The sequence below is a fragment of the Nesoenas mayeri genome (genome assembly GCF_963082525.1).
Source record: "Nesoenas mayeri genome assembly, chromosome: 19".
Taxonomy (NCBI): Eukaryota; Metazoa; Chordata; class Aves; order Columbiformes; family Columbidae; genus Nesoenas; species Nesoenas mayeri.
Window position 1 is genome coordinate 12,732,791 of NC_137568.1, and position 13,062 is coordinate 12,745,852.

Consider the following 13,062-nt stretch of genomic DNA (forward strand, 5'->3'; position numbering starts at 1 on the left):
CACGGAGCCCATGGTCAGTTCAAAGATTTTATTCAACTGTCATAAAAGGAGAAGCAGCCGCTGATCCCGCACCCGCCGTCCCGTGCCGGGGCCCGGACAACATGCACCAAACCGAAGGGCAGAGCGGGGCGGGCGGGGCAGGCAGAGGCACGGGCGCCGCCGCGGGCGCTGGTCCCGGTTCCGGCTCAGCCGAGCGCGGGGCCGCGAAGGCAGCGCGGTCCGTAAGGCACCACCCGCACGGCGCGGCCCCGCCAGCCCCGCGCGGCGCGTCGGCAGCGGCCGCAGCGGGAACCGTGAGGGGGCGGCACCGGTGACCCACGTGCCCGCCGGCCTGGCCGCCCCGGTGCCGCCGAGGCTGCCGGGCTCACCGGGCGGGGCCGGGGCCCCCGGTGCCACCCGCCCCCGGGACGTCCCACCCGGGTGAGGGGCAGGGCGGCAGCCAAGCGGGAGCTGGTGGGCCGCTGTGGGCGCCAGGGGCGGCGTTCAAAAAGTGTTAACGAGGGCAGGGCCCCTCCCGAGAGGATCCGTGTTACACGTTAAGGCACCGCGGTTACGGGGAACAGCCACAAACGGAGCCGCCAGCGTGCCCAGGACGGGCCGGGGAGGGGCCGGACATGATTTGAGCCGATAAACAGATGCAAAAGCCGCCTGCGTCAGTTCCTCAGCTCCCCACGGGCAGCGGCCGCGCGGGACACGGGGCCGCGCAGGTCACAGGGCCGCGCAGGACACGGGGCCGCGCCGGGGAGCGAGCGCTGCCGCCCGGCGCTGGGCCGGGCCGGGCACGGGCTGCTCTGTGCGCTCAGCGGTTCTCGGGGGGGGCGTTACAAACCGAGCTCTGGTCAAATGGATCGGGGCGTGAAGGGGAAGAGGGTTCCAACGTCAGCACTTTGGTACGGGGGGTTTCTACGGGAGCCACCGTCTGATTCACGCTCTCGGTTTGGCCGGGAAGGGTTAGTCCTTCCACTCCTTCTTGATGGTCAGGTTCCACTCCCAGGACAGGTGGTCAGTCTTGTCGTCGTCTGTGAACTTGGATTTGACGTTGTAGCTGCCCCGGGCCAGCATCCCCTTTGGGGCCTCTTCCATGGGGGTCAGGAACTCGTATTCCTCTGCGCGGGGGCCGTAGCTCCCGACCATGTACTCGGTCTTGTCAACTAGGGGCAGGAAAAGAGGCGCAGGGGTGCTCAGGAGCCTCCCTGGCGCTTGGGACAAGGCTGAAGCCCGTGGCAGCCCTGAGCAGCCGTGACCGCGCGACTGTCGCGCGTTGACAGCCCCGTTGGCTCCAGGCGGCTCCCCCCGCGGGGACCGGCCCCGGCTGCGGTGACGCGTTCGCTGCCGCTCCGGCCGGGATCGCGCGCCGAGCCCGGAGCTGCAGGCGCCACCGGCCGCCACGTGCGCCGCCGAACAGCCCTCCCGCCCGCGCCGGGGCACCGCGCGCAGCCCCGCAGAGCAGCACTTACTTTTCACGCCTTTCCGGAACGTGTGCTGAATGTACTTCAGCCCCGACACGATCTCCCTGTTGACCTGCAGAGACGAGCGAGGGCTGCAGCGCATCCCGGGGCGCTGCCCGCCCGCCGCGCTCCGCCTGCAGCGCCCCCGCTCCCCGGCTTTCACGGCTGAATTCTTACCCTAAAGGAGATTTTTATCCGGTATTCCACGCCCTCCTTCAGCACAAACGCCTGCTTCTTGTAGCTCTCCAGATCACCTGCACAGAAGGGACAGGGCTGCTCAGGCTCCCTCCGTGTCGTGCCCCGGGCTGAATTCAAGCGACAGGAGGGATCGGGCCGTCTGTGCCGCAGCGCGCTGGCCCAGCGCAGCACGCAGCTCGTCCGTTCGTGTGACAGGACCCTCCTTGCCGCACCAGCCGGGCACACAACGCTCCGGGCAAGGATTCTGCAGCACTTAATGCCAGAACGTCCCTTTGCAGACGTTTGCTCTGGGGTTGTCACCGTCTTGAAGCCGCCGCTGCTGCAGCTGCCCCAGCAGCAGCTCAGGCCCCTGCACGGCCAGGGAACGAGGGGACGGGAGCTCCTGGGGACATGGCCGTGGGCTCCGGCGCAGACCCCGCGGAGGCTCCGGCGCTTGGCACGGCGGCTCCGCTGCCCGCAGGGCTCTGGAGGAGCGCGGGATCGGCTGCGCTCACCTGTCAGGTCCAGCTCCAGCGGGCCGGGCGCCGTAGTGCAGACCAGCGTCAGTTTGGTCACCACCACATTTGGGGCGTTGGGATCTAGAAGAGAAGGGAGAGGCTGTTAAACACCCACCCTGACAGCAGCCAACACGGCTCCCTGTCCTTCCAGGGGACCTGCGAGAACATCCCCCTGCGCTCCCCAGAACACCCCGAAGGCACGAGGAGCCAGCCCTGCGCCTCACCGCGGGGCTGGGGCAGAGACGCACCTTCACCTTTGTACTGTGCCCAAGGCAAAGAGCTGGGAGGAAGAGGAGGAGGAGGAGAGCAGCTCCGGGCAGGAGCAGGGGTGAGGCCAGAGCTCTCCTCTGCTCTGCTGCCGTCCCAGCTCACCTGCAGTCACGGTGACGGCGCCGAGCAGCGCCTCCTTGTACTTGCGCAGGCTCTCATCGTCCTTGTCCAGCTCCTGGATCTCCTGGATGCTCTTCTGGGCAGGCGGCTTGTAGTTGACGGAGTGTTCGTCCTCCTCGTTCTCAGCTGCGATCTGGGCCAGCTGCTCCGCTGTCGGCTCCTGCTCCGCCATCCTCGCACGTGCGACTCACACTGGAGCGGGGAGGAGAACGTCGCTGCACCGACCCCGCGCGGCGCGGGCCGTCCCGGCTGTGCCCAGCGCTGCCCCTGCCCGGCTGCCCCTGCCCGGCTGTCCCCAGCGCTGCCCCTGCCCGGCTGTCCCCAGCGCTGTCCCCAGCGCTGTCCGCAGCGCAGGTCCGGTCCAGCCGTGGAGGCTCACGCAGGAGGGAGGAAAGCCCATCCCGGACGCCGTGCTGGGGCCCAGCAGGGCAGCGCGGGCGCAGAGGCGGCGAGCGCTGCCCTCCAGCGCAGCTGGTGACGCTCTCGCTCAGAACCAGCCAAGCCCGCGCGAGCCGCGCTCAGCTCCGCTCCCGCAGCGCGCCCGGCCCAGCCGCGCAGCGGGGCCCGCGGCAGCCGGAGCTCCCGGCCGCAACCCCCTCGGGTCGGTCGGTCCGTCCGCTCCGCGCCAGCGCCCTGGGCAGCGGAACGCGCGGCGCTTCACCAGGACCTGTGTCACACAGCGACGGGGACACGTAACGGGCTGGAAACGCGCGGGTCTGGCTCGGTGCCCAAGACTCCAACACCAAGGGTTGGTGAATGGTGACACTAACATCCGTTCAAACCTCGGTAACAGCCACCGACATCCTCAGCCGTTGCTGATACGCCCCAGGGTCACCCCACGGCAAATACCAACGTGGACCCTCGGCAGACCTGAAAAACTGCCAGTGGCAGCTTTTGAACCGCTTTCTGTACAGGGAAAATCCTTCACAAACGATCTGCTGCCGGCTCCAGCTGTTCCTGTCGTTATCTGCCTCATCGGCCGCTCCCGCGCGAGCACACGGCTCAGGTGCAGCCGCGTTCGTTGCTCTGGCGCCTGGTTTCCAAACACGTAGAGAGCTACAACCTTTGCTACAAATACAGCAACGCAGGCAAAGTACTTAAATCCGGCTCAACTCTGACCCGTGCGCAGCCGAAGCGTCTCCCCAGCTCAGTCTGAACCAGCGACCGTCACCCGCTCTGTCCCGCAGACAGGCCGGTGCTGCCCTTTGTCCCGGCACGGATGCGACACCTGCCCGCAGCCCCGCGGCACCTCCCGCCGCGCACGGCGCTCAGCCCCGCTCAGCGCTCCTCCGGATTCTCTCGGTGCTGCTCGGGCGCCACCAGCACAGAGAGAAGAGCCGCACCTTCCGCCAGACGGACACACGGCCGGGAACGTCTCCCCGCCTGTTTTCGGGCAGACGGCGGCAACAGCAGCTTCATCACAGCCTGGGACCAGGACCCCGGGCGCCGGTGAACCAGAGTGCCAGAGCCTCCTCGGAGGAGCTAACGAGCGCCGTTACCCGCCGGGCCGCGGCGCAGCCGGGACGCGCAGCAGCGCCAGTTCCGCGTCCCCACCCTTCCTGCTTCCCCGGCGCACGGGAAGGATCCCGCGGCCACGTACAGCCCGCGGAGCTCCCGCCCGCCGGCTCCTCCCTGCGGGAGCTCAGCGCCAGGGCCCCGCGCTGCGGGAGCAACCCCCGGCACCCCCCGGCACAACCCCCGGCACCCCCCGGCACAACCCCCGGCACCCCCTCCCGCACAATCCCCGGCACCCCCCGCCGGTTCTGCAGCGCAGCAGCTCGTGCCGGGACCGGGAGCACCAACCGACACGGGCTCGGGCCGAGCTGCTCCGCACGTGCCGCGGCCGCTCAGAGCGGGAACCGGGTGGGCTCCGGGGGTGCCCGGGGCAGCAAAGGGACCCGGTGACGCAGGCGCTGGGACACGGCTCGGTGGCCCCAGCTCCCCCAGCCCGCCCCGGGACGGGAACCGGCTGCGCGGGCCGAGGGGCCGCGGCCGCACCCGGGGCGTGACCCGCCCGCCCGTGCCCGCGGCGGCGGGACAGGGGAACCGGAGCCCAGCGCGGGGCGCGCGGGGCCGGACCCGGAACCGGAGCGACAGCGCAGCCGCTCGGGGCGACCGCGGCTTCGGACACGGAACCCGCCCTCGGACAAGGAAGTTGCGGCGCTCGGGGCCGCCGGGACCGCCCGGGGGAGCCGGGACCGCCTGGCCCCGGGGAACCGAGCGCCTCGCTCGGCGCCGAAATCGCTCTCCGGAAAATCCCGTTTCCGACCGCGGGAGCGGCCGCGCCCCGGCCCCTCCCCCTCCCGCCGCCCCGGGACACCGGCGGGAGCCGCCCCGAACGGCCGCGCTGCCCTGACCGGGGCCTCGTGCCCCGAGCGCTCCGCTCCTGAGCGGCCCCGCGGCCCCGCGCGCCCCGCCCTACCGGGCCCGCTGCTCCGCCGGGACAACGCGGGATCCGCCCAGCCGCCGCGCGCCCCCGCACTTCCGGGACACGCCCGTCACTTCCCGTTAGGGGCTGAGTCCGCGCCCCACTTCCGGCCGCGGCCCGGCACGCTGATTGGCCGGGGGACACGCGCGCGCTGGAGAGAGGACCGACGGTCGGGGGCAGAGCGCGCGCGGCGGGCGGGGCGGGGCGCGGGAAGGCGCGCGCGGGCGGGGCGGGGCGGGGGAAGGCGCGCGCGGGCGGGGCGGGGCGGGGCGCGGGAAGGCGCGCGCGGGCGGGGCGGGGCGGGGCGCGGGAAGGCGCGCGCGGGCGAGCACAGCTCTAGACACGGTTCTATTTTATTACGGCGAAGGTGAAAAAGCCACCTCGGCCCAACAGGCAACCAGTAAAATTTATCCCAAAAATAACTCGGTACAAAACAGGTCTGTTTGGAATTAAAAAAAACCTTTACAGGAGTTAAAACCTATCCCGAACAAAATAAAACAAATCCCGTCGGCGCGAGCCGCCCGCGCGGCCCGGGAGCGGGGCAGAGCCGAGTCCGTCCTGCGCCCTCCCGCCGCTTTAGCTGGTGTCCATCTGCAAGAGAGGAGACGAGAGGAGCCGTCACCGCGCGCCGGCGCCACCGCACCCCGCGCTGCGCCCGCACCCGCCCCTGAACCCGCACAAGCGCTGAGGCTGCCGGGGACGCGGGGACTGCAGCCCCCACCGTTCGCGTGCCTGCCCGGGGCGCGCGGCTGCGCTGCCCCAGCACGCCTGGTGCTGAACGCCCCTCCGGACACGTCCCCGCGCTGAGACGCTGCTCGAACCCACCAGACGCTCCCAGGCCACGTTCTACCAGAACTCTGCTCGTCCCGCTTCCCTCACGCTCTCACCTCGTTTTGTCCCCCCCAAGAACCGACTCCCGTCCCCCTCCCGCAGCCCGTGGTCTCCGCGGGTCGCGCTGCGCAGCTGCTCCTCCCCCAGCTGCTCCAGCTCCGCGGAGCCCGCCCCGCGCGGTCCAGGCACGGCAGCTGCCGGTGGGGCCTGGGGCGCAGATCCGGCTGCCGAGCGAGGTGCCGCCGGCTCCGTGGGGAGCGACGGCTTCGGCCCAGTCACCCAGAAACGCTCCCCCGCCCCGCGGCCCCCGGCGCTCGCGCTCACCCTGGCATTGTAAGCGTCCAGCTGTGCGTCTAGTTCCTCTGCGGAGAGCTGCTGTTTGGAGGTCCTGCCAGCTCCTCTGCCTCTCCCCCTGGTCCCACCACGAGTCCCTCGCCTGTTGCCACCTCCACCACCAAATCCTCCCGAAGCACCGCGGTTTCTGGTCATGCCACCTCTGTTTACACTGTTATTTTCAAAAAGCGACTGTTTTAGTGCATCTCGGTCAACCCCAACGCACGCGAAGTCTGCCCCGCAGCAGGCAGACCCGCGCTCCCTGCAGACAGGGGCCCGCGCGGCGCTCACCTCTGTGCCGGTCTCCTCTGTGTGTCGATCTGTGACGTGACCAGCTGGATGTTCATGGGGCGCCCTGGGGGAGCAGCCCGTCAGCCGGGGGCACAGGGGCTGCTCCCGCCAGGGACGCGCGACGGAGCCGCCGCGCAGACTCACCGTCCAAGGGGACCCCATTGTACTGCTTCATCGCCTTCAGCGCGTCCGCCTTCCTTTCGAAGTGCACATCCGCCGTCCCCAGGCTGCGGCCAGACCTGTCGTAGTGCACGGCCGCCTTCTTCAAGGTCCCAAACTCTGCAAAGAGCTCCTGAGAACAAGGAGAGGAGCACACGCGTCCTTCAGGGCTGCTGACGCGCAGCAGCTCCCAGACACGACCGCGCTCGGCAGCCGCCGGAGCCGTGCCGGTAGCGCGGAGGCAGCGCCGCTGTTCGCGGGGCTCGCGGACCTCCCGGGCAGAACCAGCAGCAGCTCAGCACCCCCTCGCAGGGCGCGCGGTCACAACTAGCGTGGTGGGCCCCAAGGAAACCGCTGCCGTTTGTTGAAGGTGAGTCCGTGGGGAGAGCATTTAAAACAACCCAGACCTGATCCATTCCATGGAGGAACAACGATCTGTACGAACACAGGGATTTATGAAATGATCGCAGTTCCACTGTGCTGGACTCTTTATTTTCCTTAAATCTTTCCTAGATCAGGTGCGATTTAAAGACAGCCCATTAGGTTTATAGGCCAACACCTGAGATCAAGAACATCCCCTGATGAAGTGTCATCTGCTGCCACAAAGGATGGAAACAAAGCGGCAGCAAAGGAACCGCCGCTTTTGTTCCACAGGAACCTTTAGGAAGCCAACACGGACACCTCAGCTCAGCGCTCCCGCGGCACCTCCCGCCTCCGGAGCCCCACGCCTGCCCCCAGGGGCGGCCCGGACGCGGCGCCCGGCCAGCAGCTGCCCGCAGGGGCCGCGCGGCTCTGCCGGGCTGCACACGCTCTGCTGCTCCCGGCACAGGTGGCACCGCGGGCGGGACGGCGGCCCCTGCGCCTCTTGCCGCGGGCTGACACGGCGCTGGGAGGCGCCGCCGGGACGGCGCTCGGTGCTGCAGAGAACGCGGCTCCAAGGGGCACCCGGGAGGTACCTCGTTAATGACGCCATTGGCACAGAAACCACGACGCCATCGCCACACCTGAGGCAGCGCTACGCTGGGGGACGGGCAGTGCCAACAGGCACAAAGGCGCCCGGTCAGCTCTGCCGCTCACCCGCCCGCGGGTGGAAGTTCGGCCGCAGCTCAGCCCCATCGGACGGTTCTTCGCTAAGAACCGTGTTTACACCGAACCTGCGCTCGCACGAGCAGAGGCGGTTTGAGGTGGGAACCCAGCAGCTGCGTGACCCCAAAACGCTCATGTCCGATTCCCCGGCAGAGCCGGACCGGCAGTGACCGGAGTGAACGCGCCAACGAAGGAAGCGCACGAGGAGCTGTTTGCTCGTTCCTGGTGGGGACCAGACGCCAATTCAAAAGGAATTTGTGGTGGGATGGAGCAGCAGAGCCCGGCGGGACCCGCCTGGTACCGGTGACTGTCAGTTCTGACCAGCTCACCACCCGCTGGTGCGCGCGGCCCCGGAGCCGCGGTCCAACCGGGGCCTGGGCGACCCGCAGGTTCTTAGCAAAGCGCGGCTGGAACAAGAGCCGTGGCCCCGCGGGGAGCTCGGCAGGAGGGCGTGGGGCAGCGGGGGGCGCAGGGGCCGCGGTGCGGCGCGCGTCCCCGCGCACAAACAGCTCCCGCAGCCGCTCAGCGGACACGCGCATGGAGCCGCTCGGCGCCCACGGAACCGACTGCGGCCGCTCCCGCGGCACCGGCTGCGCAAGCACGCGCGGAGCGGCACGGAACCCCCGCAGCCCCGCAGGCGGGGGTCGCACCAAGCGCTCCGGCCGCAGCCGGGACCAGCTGGGGAGCAGCTGGGATCACCGGGAGCAGCCGGGACCGCCCAGGACCCACCTGGGAACAGCCAGGACTGGCCGGGCCCAGCCGTACGTCCCCCGCACTGAGCCCCGGCCGCCCCGCTCCCAGTCCCGCTCCCGCGTGCCCCGCGCGGCCATTCCCCGTGGCCGCTCCCCGCGGGGTCAGCGCCCCCCGCCCGCACCTGGATGTCCGCGTCCGACACGCCGAAGTCCAGGTTGGACACGAGCAGCTTCCCGCCGGTCTCCACGCCCGCGCCGAAGCCGCTGTCGAACAGGTCGTGCTGCCACTTCTCGGGGAGCTGCTTCGGCTGCAACGACAGCGGCGCCCGGCTCAGAGCAGCCCGGCTCGGCTCAGATCAGCCCGGCTCAGATCAGCCCGGCTCAGACCAGCCCGGCTCAGCTCGGCTCGGCTCAGCTCGGCTCAGGTCAGCTCGGCTCGGCTCAGCTCGGCTCAGCCCAGCTCGGCTCAGCTCGGCTCAGCCCAGCTCGGCTCAGCTCGGCTCAGCCCGGCTCGGCTCGGCTCAGCTCGGCTCAGCCCGGCTCAGCTCAGCTCAGCTCGGCTCAGCCCGGCTCAGCCCAGCTCGGCTCGGCTCAGCTCGGCTCAGCTCGGCTCAGCCCGGCTCAGCCCAGCTCGGCTCAGCCCGGCTCGGCTCAGCTGGCTCAGCTCAGCTCGGCTCAGCCCGGCTCGGCTCGGCTCGGCTCGGCTCAGCTCGGCCCGGCTCGGCTCAGCTCGGCTCGGCTCAGCCCAGCTCGGCTCAGCCCGGCTCGGCTCGGCTCAGCCCAGCTCGGCTCAGCCCGGCTCGGCTCAGCTGGCTCGGCTCAGCTCGGCTCAGCCCGGCTCGGCTCGGCTCGGCTCAGCTCGGCCCGGCTCGGCTCAGCTCGGCTCAGCCCGGCTCGGCTCGGCTCAGCCCGGCTCGGCTCAGCTCGGCTCAGCTGGCTCGGCTCAGCTCGGCTCAGCCCGGCTCGGCTCGGCTCGGCTCAGCTCGGCCCGGCTCGGCTCAGCTCGGCTCAGCCCGGCTCGGCTCGGCTCAGCCCGGCTCGGCTCGGCCCGGCTCGGCTCAGCTCGGCTCAGCCCGGCTCGGCTCGGCCCGGCTCGGCTCAGCTCGGCTCAGCCCGGCTCGGCTCAGCTGGCTCGGCTCAGCTCGGCTCAGCCCGGCTCGGCTCGGCTCGGCTCAGCTCAGCTCAGCCCAGCTCGGCTCAGCTCAGCCCGGCTCGGCTCAGCTCGGCTCAGCTCAGCCCGGCTCGGCTCAGCTCGGCTCGGCTCAGCCCGGCTCGGCTCAGCTCAGCCCGGCTCGGCCCGGCCCGGCCCGGCTCCGCGCGGACAGAGCCCCCCCCCTCCCCCCCTCCCCCCTCCCCCGTACCCGGCTGTAGGGCGCGGGCCGGTTCCTGCCGCCCCGGGCCAGCGCCGCCCGGTTCCGCACGGGGCCGCCGCCGCCCGCTCGCCCGGCTCCCACGCCGCCCCGGCCGGGCCCGCCCCCGCGGGTGACGCCGCCCCGGCCCCGGCCGCCCCGGCCGCCGCCCCGGCCGGCGCCGCGCTGGCTGCGGTTGAGCTTGATGATGTCGTCCAGAGACATGTCCATCTTGTCGGCCATGATGGCGGCTCCGCTCCGGGGCCTGCACTTCCGGCCGCGCTGCCGCCGCCGCCGGAAGCGGAAGAGGCGTGGCCGGGCGGGGAAGGCGCGCTGGCGCGCGGGGCCCCCTGGGGCGGCGGGGCGGGACTTCCGGCGGGGCGGCGGGCGGGCGGGCGGGGCGGGGCCATGCGGGTGCGCGTGCGGAGCTGGCACGCGGTGGCCGCGTGGCTGTGGGTGGCGAACGACGAGAACTGCGGGATCTGCCGGATGGCGTTCAACGGGTGCTGCCCCGACTGTGAGTAACGGGGGGACCGGGGTCAACGGGTGCTGCCCCGACTGTGAGTAACGGGGGGACCGGGGTCAACGGGTGCTGCCCCGACTGTGAGTAACGGGGTTCAACGGGTGCTGCCCCGACTGTGAGTAACGGGGGGACCGGGGTCAACGGGTGCTGCCCCGACTGTGAGTAACGGGGGGACCGGGGTTCAACGGGTGCTGCCCCGGCGGTGGGTGACCGGGGGGACCGGGGTTCAGCGGGTGCTGCCCGGGCGGCGGGCGCGGGGCCGGGGCGGCGCGCTGAGCCCGGTGCGTCCCGCAGGCAAGGTGCCCGGGGACGACTGCCCGCTGGTGTGGGGGCAGTGCTCGCACTGCTTCCACATGCACTGCATCCTCAAGTGGCTCAACTCGCAGCCGGTGCAGCAGCACTGCCCCATGTGCCGCCAGGAGTGGAAGTTCAAGGAGTGACGGGCACCGGCGCCGCGGTCACCGCCGCTCCGCCCTCGGGAGCCGCCGCTCCGCCCGCCGTCACCGCCGCTCCGCCCGCGGGAGCCGTGCGGCCGCTCCGCCCCGCCCGCGTGCGCTGTCTTGCCGGGATCGGTGCTCGGGGGCGGGAGCGGCGGTGCCGGGACCCGCCCCGGCGGGCAGAGCCGCTCGGTAACGGGGGCGGCTGCGGGGCCGCCCCCGGAGGGCGGGGCGGGGCGGCTCCCCCGCACGGCTATAAAGGCGGCGGCCGCCCCGTCCCGCTGTCCCGGCGCCATGCGGGCGGTGCTGGCGCTGGGGCTGCTCTGCCTCTGGCTCCTGCGCCCCGCCGAGCCCTGGTACCGGCCGCCGGGCGGGCTGCGCCTCTACTCGGTGGGCAGAGCCGCGGGGCTGCTCTCCGGGCTCCGCCGCGCCCCGCCCGCCCGCCGTGCCCACACGGACGGACCCACCGAGCGCGGCCCCGGGGCGCTGCTCCCCGCTGCGGTGAGTACCGGGCTGCGCCGGGGTCGGGCGCCCTGCCCGCCGGGCACGCGGGGCGCCCCGGACCGCGGTCCCCGGTCCCCACTGACGGTCTCTCCGCAGGCGTCCTGTGTGACGGATGTGGCCCCCGAGCCGCAGAGCTGCCGGCTGCTGCCCGGAGCCCCCGGCGCTCTCCGGTGCAGGGCGGACGTGACGGTGTCCTTGGACCCCGGGGAATGCGCAGCTGCCTGAGCCGGCACCGGTGGCTCCGCAGTGACAATAAAAGTGCTTCAGCTGCTCCATTGTGTCCGTCCTTGCAGGAGAGGGAGGTGCCGGGGACGGGAGGTGCTGGGGACGGGAGCCCTGGCTCTGGGAGCAGTTCGGCGTGAGGCTGCGGAACCCGTAGCTGCCCCGGGCTGGGCTGGGCAGAGCCAGGGATGGGCCGTGTTGTGGAATGGACAAGGAGCTCGAGGCTCCGGCGACAGGAGGTGCGGAGAGCCGGGCTGCAGGGGCTGGAGCTGAGCACGGTCTGAGCGGAGGGCGCAGCCCGAGCCCCCGTTCCCCACGAGCATCCCAGTGGAGCCCCGGTGGACTGAGCACCCGCCTCCTGCTCTAACTCGCCGGGAGCAGGTCCGGGCTCCAGTGGCCAACAGGGACTTGCTGGGCGTGGGTGTGCGCGGCCCGTTCCCCGGGCAGGGCGGGGGGACCAGCCCCGTCCCCGCTGGGCTGGGGCAGGGTCTGGGTTTGCCCCGGGGCCGCGGCTGCTCGGGCAGGAGTTCAGGCACCTGCTACGGCCGCCCAGTGAATTAGTTCTGATAGAGAGCGGGACGCGCTGCCGCTGGCGTCACGAGGGCGACTCACTGGGGGCTGCAGGACCCAGCGTCGGCATCTTCTGCACTCACTAGAGAAAAATAAGAGACAACAAAAAACCCACAGAAAACAAAGTCACAGACTTAAAATTCATACATTTTCCCCCGGTTTTACCTCCGCGCCTGTTTGTGCCCCCGGGACTTTGGGCTGCCAGTAAACAGAAGCTGCTCCGGAGGCCGCTGAGGAACAGCAGCTCCCGGCAATGCCGCTCAGCAGCAGGCAGACAGCCGAGCTCGGCGAGAGCAGAATGAACCCCTTCTGCCAGTCTCTAATAACAACGGTACCCGGGCCTCCTGAGGCCGCTCATCCAAGGCAGCTGTGTCACCGCAGCGAGCTGTTTGTTTCCAGCGTCGCGCTCTCCCCTGGTCCCCGTGCGGGGGCTGCGCGCGGCAGACGCGGCGGCTCCGGCTCCGGGGCGCCCGCGGCTCTGGGACGGGACAGGGGCTGCGGTGCCCCGTCCCCAGCCCGCTGAGCCGGAGCGCTCCCGCACCGGGGGCGTCGGCTCTTGTCACGAGTGACACAAATATATTCTATGAATACCCTGTTGTCCTGGTTTTGTTAAAAACAAGTTTCTCTTTTAGTGAATTTGCCTGTCAGCTCAAGCTCCATATCAGCTGCATTTTCCTGGAGAACCAGACACATGTTTTGGTGAACAGAGCAATGGAATGCGAAGCTATTGATAAGCATGGATGGACATCTCGCCAGAGGGACCAGAAACAGGTGACCAAGAAACTGACCAACTGTGTATAACATCCCATTCACGTGAATGCTGCATATGAAAGTGGGAGATCGCGAGGATCTCGTCCCTTTTCCCTATGGCAGCATTAGGAGAGGACCTTGCGAGTCGTCCCTGCTAACTGAGGCCAGTGACAGACTGAATCCAGCTCCGGGTGGCTGCAGAGTCCAGTCCAGGACTTCGGGTGCCGGCTCTGCAGGTGCTGAGACTGTCAAGATTGGTTTTGTATATTTTGTATTATTTTCTCTACTCTTATTAGTAGCATTAGTAAAACATTGTTAATGTTTCCAACTCCCCTCTCTGTCCTTCTTTCCCTC

At 70.4% G+C, this 13,062-nt stretch overlaps 4 protein-coding genes across 5 annotated transcripts; 2 read left to right on the forward strand and 2 right to left on the reverse strand.

The window, feature by feature from the left end:
* Nucleotides 1–20: 20 nt before the first annotated feature.
* ARHGDIA (Rho GDP dissociation inhibitor alpha) lies at nucleotides 21–5,093 on the reverse strand. Of its 2 annotated transcripts, none has more exons than XM_080356472.1 (6): nucleotides 4,956–5,093; nucleotides 2,516–2,725; nucleotides 2,141–2,224; nucleotides 1,626–1,702; nucleotides 1,458–1,521; nucleotides 21–1,151 (listed from the first exon to the last, which is right to left on the reverse strand). In XM_080356472.1, the coding sequence occupies exons 2-6, from the start codon at nucleotides 2,703–2,705 to the stop codon at nucleotides 952–954; spliced, it is 615 nt and encodes a 204-aa protein (XP_080212598.1). In that variant the 5' UTR covers nucleotides 2,706–2,725; nucleotides 4,956–5,093; the 3' UTR covers nucleotides 21–951. The 2 variants fall into 2 exon arrangements, with proteins under 2 accessions (XP_080212598.1, XP_080212597.1); XM_080356471.1 differs by having other exon boundaries at nucleotides 2,516–3,411.
* Nucleotides 5,094–5,296: 203 nt separating this feature from the next.
* Nucleotides 5,297–9,982, reverse strand: ALYREF (Aly/REF export factor). Its single transcript, XM_080356571.1, has 6 exons — nucleotides 9,715–9,982; nucleotides 8,536–8,661; nucleotides 6,561–6,708; nucleotides 6,417–6,480; nucleotides 6,117–6,297; nucleotides 5,297–5,552 (listed from the first exon to the last, which is right to left on the reverse strand). Exons 1-6 carry the CDS (start codon nucleotides 9,943–9,945, stop codon nucleotides 5,538–5,540), a joined length of 765 nt encoding a protein of 254 aa, XP_080212697.1. The 5' UTR covers nucleotides 9,946–9,982; the 3' UTR covers nucleotides 5,297–5,537.
* Nucleotides 9,983–10,074: 92 nt separating this feature from the next.
* Nucleotides 10,075–10,803, forward strand: ANAPC11 (anaphase promoting complex subunit 11). The gene is made up of 2 exons (XM_080356613.1): nucleotides 10,075–10,219; nucleotides 10,520–10,803. Exons 1-2 carry the CDS (start codon nucleotides 10,111–10,113, stop codon nucleotides 10,663–10,665), a joined length of 255 nt encoding a protein of 84 aa, XP_080212739.1. The 5' UTR covers nucleotides 10,075–10,110; the 3' UTR covers nucleotides 10,666–10,803.
* Nucleotides 10,804–10,813: 10 nt separating this feature from the next.
* On the forward strand, nucleotides 10,814–11,432 carry NPB (neuropeptide B). Its single transcript, XM_080356607.1, has 2 exons — nucleotides 10,814–11,163; nucleotides 11,263–11,432. The coding sequence occupies exons 1-2, from the start codon at nucleotides 10,957–10,959 to the stop codon at nucleotides 11,389–11,391; spliced, it is 336 nt and encodes a 111-aa protein (XP_080212733.1). The 5' UTR covers nucleotides 10,814–10,956; the 3' UTR covers nucleotides 11,392–11,432.
* Nucleotides 11,433–13,062: the final 1,630 nt, after the last annotated feature.

Excerpts from the sequence above, each read along its gene's own strand:
- ARHGDIA (XM_080356472.1), bottom strand. The coding sequence starts at position 2,705 with ATGGCGGAGCAGGAGCCGACAGCGGAGCAGCTGGCCCAGATCGCAGCT. Across the intron at positions 2,225-2,515 it reads CGCCGTCACCGTGACTGCAG|ATCCCAACGCCCCAAATGTG; the intron begins GTGAGCTGGGAC and ends CTTCTCTTCTAG. Across the intron at positions 1,522-1,625 it reads GGATAAAAATCTCCTTTAGG|GTCAACAGGGAGATCGTGTC; the intron begins GTAAGAATTCAG and ends TCGTCTCTGCAG.
- ALYREF (XM_080356571.1), bottom strand. The coding sequence starts at position 9,945 with ATGGCCGACAAGATGGACATGTCTCTGGACGACATCATCAAGCTCAAC. Across the intron at positions 6,481-6,560 it reads CAATGGGGTCCCCTTGGACG|GGCGCCCCATGAACATCCAG; the intron begins GTGAGTCTGCGC and ends CTGCTCCCCCAG. Across the intron at positions 6,298-6,416 it reads CAGAGGAGACCGGCACAGAG|TGTAAACAGAGGTGGCATGA; the intron begins GTGAGCGCCGCG and ends TGAAAATAACAG.
- ANAPC11 (XM_080356613.1), top strand. The coding sequence starts at position 10,111 with ATGCGGGTGCGCGTGCGGAGCTGGCACGCGGTGGCCGCGTGGCTGTGG. Across the intron at positions 10,220-10,519 it reads CAACGGGTGCTGCCCCGACT|GCAAGGTGCCCGGGGACGAC; the intron begins GTGAGTAACGGG and ends TGCGTCCCGCAG.
- NPB (XM_080356607.1), top strand. The coding sequence starts at position 10,957 with ATGCGGGCGGTGCTGGCGCTGGGGCTGCTCTGCCTCTGGCTCCTGCGC. Across the intron at positions 11,164-11,262 it reads GGGCGCTGCTCCCCGCTGCG|GCGTCCTGTGTGACGGATGT; the intron begins GTGAGTACCGGG and ends GTCTCTCCGCAG.